Source organism: Coturnix japonica, chromosome 12 (genome assembly GCF_001577835.2).
Source record: "Coturnix japonica isolate 7356 chromosome 12, Coturnix japonica 2.1, whole genome shotgun sequence".
NCBI lineage: Eukaryota > Metazoa > Chordata > Aves > Galliformes > Phasianidae > Coturnix > Coturnix japonica.
The window spans coordinates 8569419-8589628 of record NC_029527.1 but is presented as its reverse complement, the minus strand read 5'-3'; the positions used below and the strand labels follow the sequence as shown (position 1 = coordinate 8589628).

The following is a 20210-nucleotide window of genomic DNA, read 5'->3' as shown; positions in this document are numbered from 1 at the left end:
CCATTTGATCCTGAGAAATTGCTTTGGTTAGGGCAAGAAAACATGGGAAGAACATCTTCTTTTGAAAGACTAAGGTGAAAGCAGAATGTAACCTAAATTTCTTCAAGTTTGGGATCTGGGGATGGAAGCTCTCCTGGCATTTACTCCTCTTGGGTTTTCTAACCAGATGTTACCTCTTTTTCCCCCACCTCTTGCCTTGCCTAGGTACGTACATACCTCAGGCTGCAGGCATTGCCCTTCATCCACATGAATGGAGACACAGCAGGCAAAAGAGCAGCACCCCACCTGCAGACCCCAGGAAAAGCTACCCCTACATGGATGGAAGCTTCAGTGAAGACGACTGGGACAAGCCCAGCAGGTGCGGAGGGGTGGTAGGAGGTAGGGAGGCCCTTCTGCAGATGTGGGTATGAGAGGGCACTGATTGTGATGCAGTGGGTTGGCCAGCAATGCCCCATCATGGCATCAGGCATCTGTGGGGCGGGTGCTGGAGTAGTGATCTGCTCTATTGAACGACCTCCTCAGAGATGCTCTGTGGCATTTCTGCCATGGCCTGGTGACACTAATGTCTGGAATTAGAACAGTCTCAGCTACACGGACCACAGGTTCTTACCGTGTCTCATGCCATGTAAAGGCTGCGGTGCTTTCATCGCTTGGGTGTTACAAATAGTCATGGCCAGGGTGTTGTGTTGGCCAGAGACTTTAGAGTAAGAATGTAGCTTCTCAGCGGCTTGATGCCACAAAGCCAAAAAGGCCATCAAAAGCTCATGGAGGACTAGTATGAGGTTGTATAGCTGAGATAAAATCTCCTAAAGGTGTGGCTGGATGTCTCTCTCCACCACGCTTTCGCCCTTCCAACACACGGACAAAACCACACAGTGTGAACGTAGCCAAGTTAATCCCCCAGCTCTGCCAGAGTGGAAGAAATCCCAGAACATCTCCCAGGCACACAGAGCAGATTGCAGCTGCCCCCTCTTTTGGGGTGAAAATCCTGCTGAATCTGCCTCAGCCCCTCTCCAAATCATGCACAGTGGAAAAGCCCTGTTGCCCTGTAACTAACCCTCCCCTTGACATCCTTCAGAGTCCCCATAGTTGTGTGTGTCGTGTTGTTGCTGTCGATTCTTTTCTTTTATAATTATTTTCCCTTAATTTTTGTTTGTCCAGACAAAACCCTTAGAACATCTCATGGCCATTTCCACCTATTTAAAGATGATCAAGCTGGCAGGAAGGCTGGCAGTGGCTGAGACTTTGTTCTTGTTTTGCCTCTCAGCAAGAGCCGGCTCACAGAGGTCGCTGCTCTCTCGTGGCCTTCCCAGCGAGGCCACTGGCAGCTGTAGTTAGCAAATGTGAACCCTCGAAACCCCGTGTGTCCCTAATGAGGGCTCTGAGCCCTGATGTCAAAGTGCAAGTGAAACGGTTCGTGCTGCTGAGCCCTTTTCTTAAGGGAGAAAAACAAAACCTTTCTAACCCTGGCCGCCCTTAGCCTGGAAAAACCTGCTGACCCAGTGGTGTGAGGGCTGATTCATCCAAGTCCTGGGTGTTTGTTGTAGCTGAGAGGCAAGAAATCCGTAACTGGAAGGGACTTTTGCCTCTTAGGAAACCTGGAGCAGAGGAAGGAAATGAGTAAGGGAAAAGAATTGAAAACTCCTTCTCAGGGGGGAATTTTGGTTTGTTTTTATAAAGTCCTGCTGGGTGTTTTTCTGACCTCTCTGCCTGTTAAAAGCTGCTGCTTTAAAAGAGGTAGGGGGTGAATTTAAAATACAATAAGCCATGTCAGATACCAGCCTCCAGGCAGGTGACAATCCCACAAGGACCAAAAGTGTGTGTGTTTGAGGTTATACCTGCTACAAACTCTCCTTTAAACCAATGGATGAAAAGCAAAGCATGTGCTAAAGACTTTGCTGTTAGTACAGATCTGGGAAAGACGTGCTATTGATAGCTCAGGGAGTTGTATATGTATAACTGAAGCCAACCTCTCTTTGATTTGTACTCAAGTACAATGTTTTGACTTTGCTAAGTGGCTCTGGTGGAGACGTGTCCCATGCAAGCTGCTGCCAGATGCTGCACAGGTGGATCTTTGTCTGTACAGCTCCTAATAGGATGCATGGAAGATGCATTAAGGCTGATGTAATATCACCATCCTCCCATGACACATCAGTGACTGTACTATGACCTTGTTTTATCACCACTGAAAGTTGCCTTCAAGAGGCTTCTGGTTAAAATGAGTGCTGATGATCTGATGTTGTTCATGTTACCATGTGTTTGCACCTACTGGAGAGAGGTTGTCAGTATTCCCTTTCTCTGTAGCCAGAGAACTGGAGAGAGTCTATACACAGCTGTAATGCAATGAGTTGTGTAGCACAAAAGCTCACTTCCTTGGCCATCTCAAAGCAAATGAAACTTGGTTTGTATGGGTTATACGCTGACACTGTCAATATTAGTGTGCGTTTATTTGTCCAGCCTAGGGCAATCATTTTTATATACATCTTTGCATTATTTATTCTCATAGAGACCTAATGTATTTACCATTTTTCTCACCATGTCTGTTACCCTCTGTGTTTTTCTCTCTCTTCTCAGGTGTTCTGTGTCTCAGATCTGAGCTCTATCCCATCAGCCTTTGTACTAACAGTCTCTGAGGCTCCTGGTTTACCCATAACGCATCCTTTTTTCTTTCACTTCTCTATTTCACCAAAACGTCTTCCTAAACCTACAATCTTCCTACAGGCACTTTTTAATTTACCCTTTGAACTTTGACATCACTACACCAACTTAATTCTTCCTTTGAAGGACGCTTGCCCAGTTAGTAAATGCATGGAGGTCTCGTGTTCGGACTCTTGTCTGAAAAGTTCATATTGTTTGCTTTTGTATATGAAGACTCTTCAAGTCTCTGCTTTTACTGGTGAGACACTTGCTGTAGCCTCGCGGCTTTCATCCTGCTGCAGAAGAGTGCTGACAATGTTTGGTTCCTACGTTACAACAGATACCCCAACCGCCAAAATGGCCTTGAGACCACTCACGAGGATAGTTTTTGGCGTGTTTTTGGAGAAGCTTTGGAGGATTTGGAAACATGCGGCCAGTCTGAACTTTTGAGGGAGATTGAGGTAAATCACTTTACGAATTTGCTGCCGATCTGTTCTGCTCTTGACTTGAATGCTAAGCAGTTTCACCAGATGTGCTGATTGCTCACAGCACCCCTGTGCTGTTGGTGGTGTGAGGAAGGGTTCGAGTTTTGGCCATTTCAGGGGTGTGCTGGTGGATAACTACATCTCCTCAGGCAGTTCCTTGCACATACTTTCCCCAAGAGCTGAGGAATTATTAATGCTCTTTTTGCAAATTGCTGCTGGCCAACAATCTTCACCTGACTGTTGGCAAAGCTCCCCTATCAAATGATAAGCCCTTACATGGGAAGGTACTGTTTGTCACAAGCGCCAAGCAAAAGCCCATTGGGACCGAAGCTTGCTTTAAGTATAGACAGGAACAACATGCATCTTGCATTCAGCTGTCACTCTGACGGAAACTGTTTCAGTAAAATGGGTAATTGGAAGCTTTTCAGACACTCTTCCCCTGGAAAGATCTGAGAAAGTAATTGCTTCCTGCAGAAATAAAGGTGTTTCCTCTCCTTACGAACCACTTTCTCTTTTCTTTATCCAAAATGCTTTGGAGGTCGTGTTATTGTGTCCGGTTATTGGATGGGGAGCCTGCATTACTAAGCTGTGGGATGCAAATAAAGGCCTCTCTTGAGATTGTAGAGCAGTGGGGGCAGCAAATGTGCCCGGTGGGATGGGACCCAGTAGTTCAATCCCACAAGCTGCTCCCTTCTTACACCTCCTGCATGCAGATGTCTGGGGAAGGCATGCAGGGCTGGGTCCTTGGTCACCCCAAAGATGGGGCTGATAGCCAAAGTAGTTTCCCAGGGTTGGAGGAGGAGGGAGGAGTCTGGAAATTGGTGGACATTTGCTGTTCCAGCAGATTGTGCAGGGACGGTGTCCCCATGCAGTGCCTGATAAGGTGCCTGGAGAGATGCCAGCTGTCATGCTTTTCCAATCCAGTAACACTGGGTTTGGGTCAGAAATGGTTTTGTGGGCATCTCTGGCCCATGTGCTTGTTTCCCGTTATTGTCAATGGCTGTTTGAGGAAAAAGTACCACTCTGAAATGATGCATAGATGATTCTCTTCTGCATAATGGCGGATCTTAATGCAAAAGAAGGGATTTGTTTGGCTATTGTGAAATGCCAGGACAGAGAAAATAATCTTTCTGCCCATCCCTTTTGCAGGGATACGTGGGCTTTTGAGTCACGCTTAAAGGCTTTGGAGCTGTTACATTTCAAGCAATGCTTTTAAAGAGAATTTAAAGATATGTTGCAAAGTGCAGACAAGCTCCAGCACTACCCACACAATCCTAAAAGTGATGGATAAAATATGGAAATCTTTTTAGTTTGTGAGTTTCCTAGTAGTTTTTGAGGAGTCTTCCCTCAAAAATTAGTCACCTTCAGTTTGGACAACACTCAAAAGCCTGCTACGCGCTCAAAGGGTTTCCATGTTTTTCCATCTCCTTTTGGGATAATGTAGGTAGTGCTGGCATTTTCATCACTGCCACCAGAATCTGCTTTATTTACCTTTGTTCCAGCTTGCAGAAAAGAGACAGAAGCCTTGATTAGGGATTTATTTCCCCTGTGTGCAAGAGTGATTGCTCTTTGACTTGCCATGCTTAGCACTGCAGAATTTTGCTGTCTGCTCCCTGTCTTTCCTTTTCTTGCTGCTACCTTTTGACATTTAATAGGACTGCTGATGTTTGGAGCCTGAACTTCATAATGATGGTTTTCATTATGCTGTTTAAATAGACTCTGGAACCAGTTGAGGTTCCACAGACTGGATTCTTTACTCCTTCATTAGCTTTGATCAGTGTAATTTCATTAGCGAAAAGCGTTGCCAAATGGAGTAGAATCTACTTAGGGGCATCGTTTAATGGATGCTATCAAGGATGACCAGGCTTAAAAACTACTTAATTTCATATTTTTAACTCAGTTTTACTCATTGAAGGCTGCCATTTACTGACAGATAAAATCATAATTTCTCTGCTGACTTGGCCTCAGCAGTCTGTGGTGCTGCCTTCCTGGGGCCATTGCCAGCACTGTGCAATGCTGACGATAGGCTGCAGCCCACAGAAGTAGGCTGGAGATCCACCAGTTCCTGTGGGAGCTCCCCTGAGGTCAGCATGTTCTTCTGTCTTGATTCCCTTGTTGTCTTTTATTCCTGTGTTGTCTGCTCCTACCTCAGCCGAGTGACTCTGTGTCCCTGCCCTACAGGCATCCATCATGACGGGGAGCGTGCACAACTTGGGCCTGGAGGGCAGCAAGCTGCTCCTGGACTCTGTCAATCCATCAGGACTGAGCCCGTTGAGGAAAGCAAACTCCAGCTGTGACACTGGACAGACTGAGAGCAGCAGCTCCCCTGCCAAGAAGAATGAGAGGAACCTGGACATGAAGAAGATGGAAAAAGAGATGCAGGAGATCATGTCCCCTACCCCCCTCGAGTTTCACAAGGTCTGTGTTGCCAGGGGTTGGTTTGCCTTGGCACAGTGGTACCTCAATAGGAAAAGCTGATGGATGTGTTGCAGCCCCATAGAAAATGATCTCTGTTGACCCTTTGCCAGTGGCACACGCCATCCTGTAAGCTGCCTTTTTTTCTGTGAAATCATTTATTTTCTGTCCCCTTCCTCTTCATTCCTGGCCTTTCCTAAAGGGATGCGAATGGTAGGACCTGAGTGACAGAATACTCGTTTGAATTCAGTATGCGGGTGAATGCAGCCAGTTTAAGTGTGATGCAAGGCAGTGGTAATTAGAAGCAGTAATTAACTGTAGAAGCTGTTGATGCAGAATGCAGGCAGGGAAGGGAGCTGGAGAGGTGTCAAAAAATGGTTCCTTTTTCTTTCATAGTGATTTCAGAGTGAAACCTGCAGTTAAGGCTGTTGGGAAAAACAACCTTTTCATGTTTGATCTGCTTTTGTCCTTCAGGGCATAGCAAATGCACCTTCAAATAAAACTTCATTCCTGACAGAGGAGAGCTGAGTAATTAGCTGTGTTATAGGGTGAGCATTCTTTCTGCTGGAGCATCTGGTGCTGGAGGTGTTTGGAGCTGAGGTTTGGGCCACGTGGGCAGCTCCTGGGCATCACCCTGGGCACTGTCCTGCCCACAGACCACACAGCCATGGGGCTTTCCGAGCCACCAGCACCCTGATGCAGTCAAAGCATCATCTCTAATGGTAGAGATGCACTCCCAGTTCATGGAAGGATGGAAAAGGGGGACCATGGTGGAGGGAGACAGTTGTCCTTGATATTGCTTGTCCCCTGTTGGCTGCTGATACTGCATACATCTCCTTTAGAGAACAAAGTATGATTGTGATCTAGGGAAGGGGGTTAGATGACCTGGTTCTTGTCCTCAGTATGCCAGGACTGACTGGTAGGAAGTTTCTAAGGAGAACTAATGAATAGTGTTAAACAGTGTAGATGTTTGTGCTGTCTCTGCAGCATTCCAATGCGTACTTTCTGCTTCTACCCCTCCAGATGACACTTCACAAAGACCCAGAGAGTGAAGACTTTGGATTCAGTGTGTCGGATGGCCTGCTAGAAAAAGGTGTCTATGTAAATATGGTCCGTCCGGATGGGCCAGCAGATCAGTGTGGCCTCAAGCCATATGACAGAGTGCTTCAGGTAATAAATGCAAAATGCAGTTCTGGAGGCTGGGACGGAGTGAATGAGTGGCTGAGAGGAAGAGAGAAGTGAGGCTCATCCATGACAGCACTAACTTTAATGAAAGGTAATAGTTAGCCAACTAGGCGAGCACCTACCACCTAACTCTCAATGAGACCCGTGTTTTGTATAAGAAATCTCTAGGTAGCAAAACTGGTTCCCCTAACTGACACCCAGCCCAGGGAGCACCTCCACACACAGCTGTCCCAGTGCTGTCTTTGTGAGCTCGGGCAGCTCACAGCCAACACAACCAAAAAGCCGTGTTGCTTTCCGTCTTCACCACCCTCAATCCTTTTCCTATCATGAAAGAGGGTGATTTTTGGACAAACTAGACTGTGTGGACCAATATGTGTTCTTGTGAATCCCCCCCGTGGAGTTAAGCAGTGTTGATGAAGTTCTGTGCATGCCTTTGACAACTACAAGTTTTCTAAGAATCAGCCGTCCTTCAAGCAAAGTGTTTTTCATGGATGCCATCCTTCGAAAGGCACTCGGTCTGAAACAACTGACGCAGAAACAGAATCAAAACTCTGGGCAAATAAAAGTAACTTGGGCTTATCTGCCTGCCAGAGGGACAGTGGAAGAACGGGGCATTCTGGAGTTTGGAAAAGAACTTTACATGGACAAATAATAACAAGTTTCGCTTTGGAGCGACTCAAATAACGACCGAGAAAGTGCTGCTTTGATGGAAAAACTGCCACCATTTGGAAATGCAGATATTGTGACCGTATTTGGAAGCACTCAGAAAGATGTTTAGTTTTGCTACTTTCTAGGCGGGGGCTGTTAGCAGCAGGATCAGAGCCAGTATATTATGTACATCAGGTAACCGGAGTGCTGGCAGCGCTGTGGGGAACCTTGTTTAAGCTTGTTATGATCTCTAGCCAGTTGGCTGCTATACAATTATTCCTTCTCAGATTCAAATAAAAGATGGTGCAAGAATGAACAAGAAGCTAATTAGGCTGTAGGCTGCCTTTCTGTTGAATGTTGGATGTGTCTGTCTTGGCGAGTGCCAAGTGCTCTGGGAGGTGTGCCCAAAATCCCAAACAGAGCAGAGACTTCTGAGACCCCCCTCCCCACATGCTGTGCCGCACAGCTTCTACCTACAAGAGGACAGTGAGATTGCCATCGCATTGACATGTGCAGCAGTGATGGATGAAGGATTGCAGACCTGGTACAGGCAAATCCCAGCAAGAAGCACGGCGATGTGCTGCTGAGGATGCTACACAGTGGTTATGGGCATGATGATGTGTCTGCAAGCAAATTCCAATGCTGAAGGCCATGAAACATGTTGTCCCTGCGAAGGACCTTCTGTCTCTTGACTGATGGATTACCCAGAGCATGACATTACAGTAATGGCTTTTCTGCACTGGGGCTGCCCAGCCAGCATGGAACAAAGGCAAAGTAAGCTCATGGCTTATTTCTCCTCATCTGTGTGCAACCTGGAAATTGACCCTGGTCACTCATCTATAAGGAGCAGTACTGAGTTCAACTGGGTAGCTGCCAGCTAGGGCAGGGTGACACTGCTGCCATCACAGAGCCCAGCTCCATGGGCACGTATTAATCCTGGGAAAGGGCTTTGGATGCGAGGGTTGCATGGACTCATCCAGCCCTTATCCTGAGAAGGAATCAACGCCTGGCCTCAGGGGTTATGTTCACTCCAAAGGTGGGTGGGAAATTCCTTTCTCCCTTCCCTGCTTCCCCTCCCCATGCTATTTGCCAGCCCTCTCCATCCTGGGGCTGTCGTGGCACCGAGCCCAGATGTTCTGGGAGCTGTAGGCAGGAGAGCTGGGATGGCTCCTGCAGGTGACCCAGCCTAGAAACGTGCTTCAAGATGCTCAAGTGAGTAGGAAAAGTGCTTTCACTGCTGAATCCTGCAGAGAGGATTTGCAGCCTCCGCAGCCGCCTTCTGAGCCCATGTGAAATGCATCTGGACTCCTCCAGAAGGAAGGATGTAAATGGCATGAGGAGAAGCAGGAACTATTCAGTATAGTCCTGATTTTTACTGCCTGTTGAGCTGGAAAGTGATCGATTGAAGCCTCAGGGTCTGTGTTGTGTTTGTTTTCTAGGTGCTGAATACCCCACATCACAGATTTAAGGCCGGTAAAAGCTACAATGGCAGAAAATCATGTAGCAACCTTTCTCCCACAGGCTTGAACTAGAGAATTGATTTTTGAGCCCTGAGTTCAAAAGGTGTAATACCTTCCTAGACTCCAGGTGTCAGGACTTCTGCCTGATCCAGGCTTTTTCCCCTTTGCTCTACCAGTTACAGAGCCATTCATTCTGCTGCTAAGGCAGGACATGCCCAGTTCAGAAGGGTGCTCTGCTGTGACCCCTCTGTCAGAGTCCCATCCCAGGTGCTGTGTGTTTTCACAGGTGTGGGTTTAGTACCAGCCTTGTGTTTTCCAACTAACAAACCTGGTGTTTCTGTTGTTCCTTCCTATGGCACATCCTAAATCCATCCCGACAGGTAAATCGCGTTCGTACCAGGGACTTTGACTGCTGTCTGGTTGTGCCGCTGATCGCAGAATCTGGCAATAAGCTGGAACTGGTCATCAGCAGGAACCCTTTGGCTGCCAATGCTCCCCCTGAGGGGAATGGGGAGCTGCTGGCACAGGCAGCCCGCGCCGAGGTCAAGGCGAGTGTCCAGACCCTGTGAGCAGCCGCAGTAGACGATGCCTGGAGCCTCTGCTGAGCCATTGTGGTATTTGGGGTGTTCTTCCTGTTTTTTGCACTGGTATTTGTAAATGCTGTGTGTCTCATCAGCTCCAAGGGGGGAGGTGGGTCTTCAGTGAGCTGTCACCTGTAGACCACCCACCATTGCTTGGGAGGGTTGAAGCTGGATGTGCATTTCTTGGGCTGGGGTGAGCTGTTGCATTCCCAGTGCATTGGGGTGCATGGGGTCCTGCCCCAGCGCCTCCTTGCTCTTCAGGCCTCGGCCATCCTACAAACACACATGGTGCTATTTTTATCCTTGTTTGCTCTGTTTATCACATGCAGCAAGAAATGCCATGCCTTTTCTGTTGTACCCGGTTCCACCCTCCAAACTTTCCTGATAATCTGATTCCTGCAGTCCCTTTCTTTCCAGTTGTTGGGCTATGGAGGGCCCTGTTTAAAAGACAGTTCAAAATGCACTTGATGGTGTCTAGGTGCAGTTCTTGTTCAGAAATTGATGTTTGCAGCTGCCTCAAGCCGGCCCCTTCCATGCTGTCCCATGCTCAGCCCAGTGCCCACCATCAGCGGTGTGGTTGTCTGTGCTATACAGCAGAAGGCTGTGCTCAAGGCTGAAGACCCTAAATGCCTGCTCGAATGCTTAGCTACCATTTTTCATATGGAGGATACCATTTTTATGGAGATAATGCAAGTAAACAGCAGAAATGTTATCCAGAGCAGCTGATGTTTTGAATTAATAGAACCTTGTTGTACCTTACCAGGAAGTGGCATGAGAAGCCCCTCATTAGATGGAGATTGTGGATCCCCTTCCCTACCTGCACTAACAGTGCCCAGGGGGGTTTGCTTTGTCAACCCCATTGCCTTGCTGCTGGCCTTCCCATGGCTTTCCAAGCATGGTGCCCTTGCTTGTCCCCCCTGCCCCAGTGTGCTCCCAGGCCATGCATGGGGAAGAGGCAGCTGAGGTATTTGCAATGGCTTCCCCATCTGCAGGAGGCACAGTCAAAATGTGGCTGTGGGCTCCTCCTCCTCTCCTTGCCCTGAATTCCTCCTGTAGCAGACATGAGCCATGCTCAGTGTTCCATGTCTTAGCACTTTATGATGATCTTAGCTTCCTGGCACCCTGGCATTGCGTTGCCCTGTGAAGGCTCAGGCGTGGTGATATGGTGGAGGTGAGGAGCTTACATGGTCAGGGGCTGCAGCCCTGCTGACCACTACCCCCCCACCCCGCTCACCATTTCATTTCCTCCATCACCACCCCATACCAGTGCTGTGTTTGGGTGCCATAGGGGCTGTATGCAGCACGTTCCTCATTTTGCTGAGCCAGGACTCACTCCTGCATCCATCCCCACTTTGCAGCTCTCTCCCTCCACAATAGCCCTGTGTATTGGGGTGTTTCTTTGAGGCTTGTCCAGCCCCATCCAGCTACTTGTCGGTGTAGCCATTTTCTCTTCAAGTATGCAATATCCCATACCATTGCTGCCACAACTAGGTAATGTGCCATAATTGATGCTGTGGAGCATTGACAGTGCAGCCGAACGTGTTTTTATATGCAATATTCTGAACAGCGGAAGCTCGGTGGGGCTTCTCATAGGTTTTTAATGAAGACTTTTATTAAAGGCTTTAAAACAAAAGGAAGAAAAACTTGGTCCTTGTATCCCTTCCTATGCATTTTGAATGAGATGAAGATGAAATGCATTACTTAAATGTGTATTTTTATCCATATATTAGAGTGTATTCCTTGTAAAGTATTTTTATATGCTGATTTTTCTTATGTATCTATGAAAGCACAATATTTAAAAGTACAGCATTTCAAAGAATATTTTAGTCCTGTTTTGGACCTATTTGTAAATCTCTGTATTTAAATGGCATTGCAATGACTTTTTTTTTTTAATTAAATAAAAACAAATGAAATGCACGTATTGTTGTTGGCAGCGTTTGCAAAGCAGTGGGTGACCCCTGGGGATAGGATAAGGGGGTGACCTGATGGGTACTTGGATTCTATAATTCATGGATCTTGGGAATCCATCACCAAGGTTGGAAAAGACCTCTAAATTCATCCAGTCCAACCATCCACCTGTCACCACTATCACCCACTAAACTGTGTCCCTCAGTACATCATCTAAACGTTTCTTGAGCACCTTCAGGATCTGTGACTCCCTGGGCAGCCCATTCCAGCACCTGATCACTCATTAGATTTTCCCTAATGTCCAACCTGAATCTCCCCTGGGATAACTTAGGGGGGTGCCTTGGAGGTGCTGCACAGCAGGAGTCAAAATTATCCAGCCTTTGGAGCCAGGCATCTAAAGAGACAACTGCCACAAAGCCACTGGGAGAGCTTGTGTCCTTACAGGGGTACTTACTTTCTTCCCTTTGGTTACAGAGGGATTAAGGGACCCTGCTACACTTCCAGCACATGCAGTGCAGGCTCTGCTTTCCCCACATACAGCCATCAGGAACTGCTGCTCGCTGGCAAGCAAAGGGTGTGCTGTGTTCACCACTAAGCGGGTACAGCACAGGAATTTTCGGAGGTCGGACTCAGAAAACGCTTCTGGTTAGAGCTGGGGAATCATTGCCATGTAAACAAGCCTTATCGGTCATCTCTGGCTGTCCTCAGGGCACAGGCTGCCAAGCAGAGCCCTTCACATGTCTGGCACAGGGGCTGTGCCAAAGCTGCTCGGTGCCAGCCCAGGCACTGGGGCGATGTCAGGTTGAACGTGCACCCATGCAACGTGACCACGGGCCCCTGTGTCATGCAGAGGGAAAAGGGCAGCTCAGTGCAGCCCAGGCACATGGGTGAGTGGGGAGCTGCCTGCTAATGGCACCTTGCTCAGCCCATGGGGCCCTTGAGCAGCCATGTGTGGTGCTGCAGGATTTCAAGCTGATTATTTTATATCTGAGACGCATTGCTGTGTCTGTACCAGTGTTGGGTTGCTCAGCCCAGGCACTGCATGCTATGCTCTGGCACCAAGGCCTCAGCTCTCGCTCAGCAAACCAATAATGCAACCAAGTCAAAACCAAGCCATTTTGCCCCTCAAAACAACCTTAAAAGCTTCAAGGTGCAGCAGGGAAACCTGGCTGGGCAGTTCCGTGCCCTCAGTCCTGACCATGGACATGGGGCAGTTGGAGCATCAGCAATGACCCTGACCATAAAGGATGTTGCAGTTTGCTGCTCTGCATCTCAAAAATAACAACCAAACTGTTTCCTTTCCTCCCCCTCCAAGCATGGCTTAAGGAAATGCAATTCTGGTTTAACTTTCATCTGCCCAACTGAAGGGGCCATCAGAGCCTTTTAAACGACAAATCCCATGTACCTAGGAAATGAATTTATTACCATCACTGTTGTTGTTTTTCCCTTCTCATCGGGCTTTTCTGCACCTGAGCCCCTTACCTGGTGACCCTGTAGGCGTGTGACCACAGCAGCGGGGCAAAAACAGGCACCATTTCCATACCTTCACACCGCTCTGTGTGTCTGAGTGAATTAACACAGCAAATAATGGGCTTAAAGCTGAGATGCTCAGAGATCAAAGACATCAGTGAGCACAGCTGGTTTAACAAAGGAAAGTTTTATTTTCTGTTTATAAGGTGATTACAAACTCATCTAAAAAAAATAATAATAAAGCAAAGATGACTTAAAAATACCCATATCCATTTCATTTCTCTAAAAAGCAAAACAGAAACTGCAAAATACAAACATTTACCATATCCACAAAGGCTGAGGGGGGGGTGTCATAGGATTAAATTACACTCCAGGAGAGATACAAATATCCCCACACATACACACACACACCTGCACACACACACACTGGTTTAAAATGTTTTAAAAATAGGGGTTTTTTTTCTTCTTTTTCTCATTAAAAAAAGCTCCGATGACATCGTTGAGGAGGTTCTCATCTCTGCCCCCCCTCTGTATGTGCTGTTCATCACCGCACTGTAGTCACAGTTGGTAGGAATTTAAAACAATTAATAGTAACAACAACAATAAAAACCCAAACAAACCCAACCCACCGCTGTATTTCAGCCAATTACATCAAAGGAGATGGACCACCTCTCACAACATGAAGCCCCCCGGGCAATGTTAGCAGGTAACAGCCACCACATCACATTGGGAAAACAACAGCCTATGGAACAAGGAGCACTTCAGAACAGTGCTGGGATGCCGTGGTGCTCAGAGGCCTTGCTGCCCTGAGGGACAGGAGTGGGTGACACCCACTGGATGCACCCTGAAGGGCTGTATTGGCCTCTCCACATGAGTTTGCAACTGTTCATCTCTTTTTTTTTCCTCTTTAAATAATAAAAACATCTTTTTCACATCTCCAATGCAGAAGCAGATGCAAGAGATTTAGAAACCATACGTATCATGCAAACGTGCTACGCTACGGGACCAAAGCCTTCCCTTGTACACACACAAAGCACACATGCACAGCTCCTCAGTGCAACCAAATCACTCTGTGTTAAAATAAACAAGTCCTATTTCTCCCCACTTTCTCCAATAACTCAGAGCGTGGAGAGCTGCTCCACAGCAACACGAGCAGCGTGGCGGTGCTGCAGAGCTGCAACACAGGGAGTAAACCTCCACAACCTCACCCCTTCCTAAACTGTTTCTAATTCGCTTTGCTCCTAAAGCACAGAGCTGCGTAAAGCATGGAGCAATTACACTCTGACAGCTTTACAGTTTATTTCCAATTAGGGCAAAGCCACAAAACAAAGGAGGACGTGTCTGGGCTGTCATTCAATACCCAGCAGGGTCAGGCTCTTTTCCAATTGCAAACCCTGCAATCAAACTTCTTCAGCTCTGCTGGGGATGTGGGAATGAGTCTTGTTTTCTGAAGGTTTTCAACCTGAGAAATTTTCCCCTCTTCTTCCTTTTTTTTTTTTTTGGAGGGGGGTGTTAAATCATACCCACATCCTGAAGATGAAAAGACTTCAGATAGGTAGAAATGACCAGCTCAAAGGCACGCAAAAAGTCATTTCCCACTGTTTACTTTTTGGATAGAAGTGACCAAATTCAGATTATTATGACTTTTTAAAGCAGGGAATCATTGTGCAGGAGCAGCTGTTTTGAGGAATGGAAGAGGGATGCTCTGGGAAAGGGGCAGATTTCCAGCTGGGGCTCAGGCTGCCTATGCCAGAAGTAATTCTTGAGCAAATCTTCAAGCAAGCTCAAATTAACCACCAATAGATCGTTTTCTTTGACCAAATTATGGAGCTTTAGGGGTGGAGGGGCTGCTTCTGTTCATTGGTTTCTCCACTGAGAACCTTCTTTCTTATGCTTATCTTCGATTACAAGAAATAAAAAGGAGCTACTTAGGTTCTGACAGTTCCCAACCTTTGCTCATGCAAATATACAAATACACAACTAAATGTTAATCCTAACCACAAAGCTTTGGATGCTGATTTCGGAGGAAACAAGTCCAAGGCAGCTGCCTGAAACCCTCAGCACTCCCACCTCCCGCAGCAGGAGCCGTGTGGTACTTCCACAGAGCCAGGAGTCCAACCTCAAGCATTCCTTGGCAGGGCCAAGGCCCAGCATTTTGGCCTTGTTATCTCCCTTTCAGTATCTCAGTTTAAAGTCCATTTGGATGCCCTGGAGGTCAGCACTTTCTAGGGAAGTGGTGCCTAAACCTTCTCAGTTCCCATCCCAATAGCTTGGAAAGTCATGCATAATTTGTGGCCTCGGAATGGAAGCAATGTCCCTACTTGTGTGCGTGCTTCTAAGGGTGGAAGATTTCATCTACTAGTCTACGTAAGCACAGACTCTTCTTTAACCTTTCTGTTACTCAAAGCGAGCAACTTGCATTGAATCTTTTGGAAATGATTTCAGGGTCATCTTTCTTCCAAGTATGCTTGAGCTGCTTAGCTAACTTGTCCACTCCATACAGTTTATTTAACACTTTATATACACTATGCCTCCACACATGATCCTGCAGCAACTGCAGATGTGAAAGCTAATAATCAGTTCTATAGAGGGTTCACATCTCCCACCACTGGAGTTCTGCCATTGGCACAAAGTGGGAGCTTTGAACCCCAGCGTGACAAGCACAGCCTCACCAAAACTGCAAGTCTCCTTGACAAACAGAAGCAGACTTGGAGGAGACTCGTAAAAAGCCTGTTGAATGGAAATGTCCACATGCCTTCAGAGCTGTCTGAACTGTTCTAATGCTGAGGCAGGGAGGAGGAACAGAAAAATCTGCAGTTGAGAAAGGTGAATGCACAGCAGAGTGCAAAGTGCTGCAGAAGATGCAACCCTGATAGAGGCAAAATAGGTTCTGCAGATGCATGGGTTTATTTTTTAATGCGTGTTACACCAACCACATGGCTGCACCTTCTTTTTCTCTTTCCTCCTCTCCCCAGGAACAACAGTGGAAAACAGCTTTGCTGCTCCAGGACTGATTTCACCTAACTCTCCACTCCTGAGCTGCATTGCTGCTGCAGGTTGAACACCAGCATTGTTTAAGACGGTAAATACAGTTGCTAGGCTTTGATATTTCCATTCACAACACAAGAACAAATCCATGGTGGACCTACTACCTCACACTTCAAAGAAGACTTTTCTAAATGCATGGATCTGTTTGGACCAGATGAAAAGGAAAGCTACAGATGGAAAGGTAAATGACAACAGTAGCAACAACAATAATAGTAATAAAAACCAGTTCTATTTATGAAATCATATCGTTTAAATACCAAAATACAGAATACTGGTAAAGTCCCTTACAATAGATGCCCATTCAGTGAGATCATAACCAGTCACAGGTGAACTTCAGAGGTTTGGAAAACTGAGAAAGGTTAGGAACAACTCGGAGAATCTCACGGTGCAAATGTAATTGCAGCTCTGCCATCTCCCAGTCTCAGCTCAGCTGGGAAGGAACACTGCTGGAAATGTGCTATTTCCAATCCCACAGGAGCTGAGCAACACAAAGGTGCGTGGGATACGAAAGGTGTGCTTTTGTTTTGTTCTGCTGTCTTTACATTCAATGCTCTCATCCTAAAGATCTCATGCCCAAACCCACACTTAGTTTTATCAGTATCCAAACCAGTTCACTTAGGACTAGCCATGATAACTCAGTATAGAGTTCCTCATTTACAAAATAAAAACAACCAGGTAAAATAAGTCACAAGTGTTTAAACAATTAGGAACAAGAGATCAGTTGTATTTGCAATCATAAATACGTAGGAAACACAGACTTACAAATTACTTCTTTTAATAATCTTGGCAGAGGATCACGTTGAAATGCAAATTTTATCAACAAGAAAAGTTCAGAAACCCGATAAAAAAAACGGTCAGGTAAAAAAGACTTTAAAATGTGCTCATTGGAACTCAAACCCCGTTTAAAACAAATAGAATCATTTTGGGGGGGGGGGGGGGGGGGAACTATTTTCCAGAAACGTTTCTTAGCTCTCTGTGAGCCCCAGTCCTCCCTTGCAGTCACGCTGATGAGCACAGCGGGGCCAGAGCAGTGTACTTGGAGAACACTTCAATGAGGTTGTTGCATACGTGCAAGACTCTTTCACGTGGTACATGGAAGCGACTGATTTGAATGGCACAAGTTCACATCGAAACGGGGCTGGGTTCTGGTTCTCTGGTTGTTGTACTTTTAAAGGTGTAGTATTGGCCCTCTGGTTTCCAGCACAAAGATGCTCTCCACAAGTGGGAGATGACTAACTGACTCACCAGACATTGTGGTGTAGTCAAACCATTGTTTTCCTACTTAAAGCTTGTCTCAGCTCTATAGTACAAATCTCATGTGCAAACAAATCCCATATGCAGCCGTATGACAACATATCAAGAAAATAAAGTATAAATTAAGCATCAGTGTTTCATCTGCACTCACACAAACCATTAATTTAATAGACTCCCCAAACCTTCTGCTTCGATCTTAACCCAGGCAAGCATGCCTATGTGCTGCAGACACTAATCCTAACTCAAAAACAAGGGTCCATGTTGAATCCCTCTGAAAGAGCCATTGATGATCACATCTCCTTGTCTTTGATGGTTAAAAGATTAAAAAGCAAAAACAGCTGTGTGCACGTTTCCTTACTCTGCACACATCTGATGGCAAACTCCAGCCAGAACCCTCCTGGCTCAATGGAATCCCTGCTGTTGGGATGGCAGTAGCCACTGCCCTGCAGCTGAAATCAAGGTGCTCGTCACCTCCAGCTGTGGAAAAGTTTCCTTTGTAACTCTTGTAATACAGCAACCAGAAAAAGAAAACAAAAGCAACGCTGACATGGCTGGTTTTGTTGCTGCAACTCAGACGTTTGGTGTAAAATTACATACAAATCCAAAATAGAAAAAAATAAATATATCATGTTTTGCTTTTGGTCCATCTCTTAACTTTAAATCACCACCCTTTTACTTTTACAGTAATACCAACAAGTTACTCAACAAGTGTGCTGCTGCGGCCAGTTAGTCCATGGAAAAACAAATCAAACCTTCTGCGTAGGAATGTTTTGAACTGGATATGTTCCTATATAAATGACAAGATCTGCCCTCACAGACTAAGCTGATGGCAAAATCAACAGATACAAGCTCTGCTGTTGTCAAGTTATTTCCTCTAGATACCTTTGGATAGCCTAATATTAGGGTATCACAAGAAGAAATAACTCTCCCTCAAAACAGAATGCCCACAAGAAAAGGCTGAGTTCTGCCAGAGAATCTGTTCCCAGCACAACCTGCTCAAGTTTAAAACAGAACAAAAGAAGTCTGCTGTCCACGTCCTGGACATCTTCAGGGAGCAACCTCCCATAAAAGCATCCCCCCGGCCCACACGAAGTGGCACCCAGCAAAGCTGCTGCACCCCCACTGCCATGCTCCTCCCAGCAGTGCATTCTTTATTCCACAGCTCAACTTGGAATGGCACACAGTTCCTTCAGACCAAACGAATACAAAACACTGCAGTGTTACATTTCCTCTGCTTTAATTCAATGCCCCCTAAGTCCTGTTTCTTCAGCAGACACAGCCACAGGCATTAGAAATACACCTGCCACCCTTGAAAAAGAAATTATGATTTAACCTAATGGTGGGCAAGAAGATGTAGAACCCAGGTGTTATCATCTGAAAGATCAACACAGCAGAAGAGCAATACAGGAGTGTAACAGCCAAAGGACCAGCATAGATGGAATGATGTTAAAATGGAAAAGGTGCTCACCCATCTCTGAAGATCCAGGCTCACAGGAAAGACTCCACAAAGAAAGGATCTCCAACCAGAGATCCTTCCACAGTGGCAGTCAGCCCTTAAATGGGGTCTAAGAGAGGTGCAGCCAGGCTCCACCTCCTCTGGTCAAACAGCTAAATTGCCTTCACCTGTGCTCCCAGGGCTGACCAGTCCTTTCCCCAGGTGCTCAATCAGTGGTTCAGGCTGTGACTCAGCAGTTACCATACACCAGATCCACTGCCCAACAGTATCCAATTGCTCCAAATAAATAAAGAGAATCCTGGTTATCAAACCTGGCAAAGTGTTCTCGAGATACGTGGATGAAAAGCACCCGTTTGCTGGCTGATATCATTATCTTCATCACTATTATTAACAAGGTTATAAACAGTGCCCCAAACAAAGTCCAGTAGTTAACATGCAAATGAATGAGCAGGCAAACACCTGAAGCACTGGGATCACAGGTGCTGCTTTGTGCTGCTCACTGACTGTGCTGCTTGGGGATAGGCAGTAGAATTCAAGCTTATCCAAGTGATGTCTCTGCTAAAATCTCCTTTGCTGGAACACTAAAGAGTAGGTGCTCAACCCACCTGCTCATGCACAAGCAGCAGGCACTTCACCTAAACAAAAAAAGAACAAAAGAGAGAGCCATGCCAAGTCCTGCAGGCACCTTCCTCAAGCCTTCCCCTTGTTTGCATGCCTGGATCCCAGCACTGTGCCTGCAGGGAAGGGCTGCAAGGCTCTTCACACCCAGCTCCTCTGCCCACTCGCACACCCTGCTCCCAGCTGCCTGCTGCTATCTCTATTCAGGGACTGTGCTAAACATAACTGCACCCTTTTCCCTCGCGTGACCCTGCAGCCTGTCGTTTACCACAATTGAACCAGAGGGTGGAAATACTACACCTTTGAAAATTGGCTTGAAAACAGCATCTTTGTGTTTTGTTTTGTTGTGTGTTTTTTATTTATTCTCATATCTCTCAACAGAGCGCCTTTTGTGTGTTCTGTAGGTTACCCTGCTCCCAACCACACCAGCACCTAAAATTGCTTTCTGAGACTTGAATATATTGCTGGCAAGACAGTCAATTCAAGTGGTAAGGTGTATAACGCTTAGAGATAAAAGATATATATATTTAAAAAAAAAAACCACAATAATAGTAAATTCCTGTAATATGTCTAGTCTGATATGAACGCTCTCCCTCTACAGGGAGGCATCTGCTGTGATTACCTTACAAAATATTTAAAAAAAAACAAAACAAAAAACAAAAACAAAACACACACAAAAAATAACTTTCTCTGTGAGAAATAAAAATAAATCCTAGTGCAAATATAAAGCTCTGTAAACCTGGTCCTATGAGAATCTATGGTTAGTAAACGGCAGTTAAAGCAGGTTTATCCTCTCACAGAGAGAGCTCACATCATGGTTTCCACAATGATATGAGTTGGCTTGATCAATCCGCCATTCGAAGTTCCATTGGGGCAGAAGGGAGTGCCACTCTCTGTTTCTTTGGACCACCGATTCACTTCCTTGGGGGCAGCCACTGCTTTTATCCTCTGAAAGAAAGGGGGGGGGGAAAAAAAGCAAAGGTTGAGAGGCCACACAGTCCATGTACCTTTCTGTGAACAAAGGAGGATGTGGCAAATCAAGCAC

General features: G+C 46.2%; 2 protein-coding genes across 23 annotated transcripts in view; one reads left to right on the top strand and one right to left on the bottom strand.

Annotated features, from left to right (window-relative positions):
* The window catches only part of GRIP2 (glutamate receptor interacting protein 2), a 198418-nt gene extending 187090 nt beyond the window's left edge, over positions 1–11328 (top strand). For 6 of the 8 annotated variants that reach the window (XM_015875369.2, XM_015875372.2, XM_032447258.1 and 3 more), the window contains 5 exons: positions 205–358; positions 2978–3098; positions 5304–5540; positions 6561–6707; positions 9211–11328. In XM_015875369.2, coding sequence (XP_015730855.1) covers positions 205–358; positions 2978–3098; positions 5304–5540; positions 6561–6707; positions 9211–9399 — 848 coding nt within the window. In that variant the 3' untranslated portion in view covers positions 9400–11328. Of the gene's footprint in view, positions 1–204; positions 359–2574; positions 3099–5303; positions 5541–6560; positions 8407–9210 lie in introns of those variants that run through there. The other 2 variants (XR_001558055.2, XM_015875373.2) reach the window with 2 other exon arrangements.
* A 2947-nt stretch (positions 11329–14275) lies between these two features.
* The window catches only part of SLC6A6 (solute carrier family 6 member 6), a 54010-nt gene continuing 48075 nt past the window's right edge, over positions 14276–20210 (bottom strand). For 8 of the 15 annotated variants that reach the window (XM_015875008.2, XM_015875007.2, XM_015875006.2 and 5 more), the window contains one exon: positions 14276–20113. In XM_015875008.2, coding sequence (XP_015730494.1) covers positions 19973–20113 — 141 coding nt within the window. In that variant the 3' untranslated portion in view covers positions 14276–19972. The remainder of the gene's footprint in view (positions 20114–20210) is intronic. The other 7 variants (XM_015874997.2, XM_015875004.2, XM_015875003.2 and 4 more) reach the window with 1 other exon arrangement.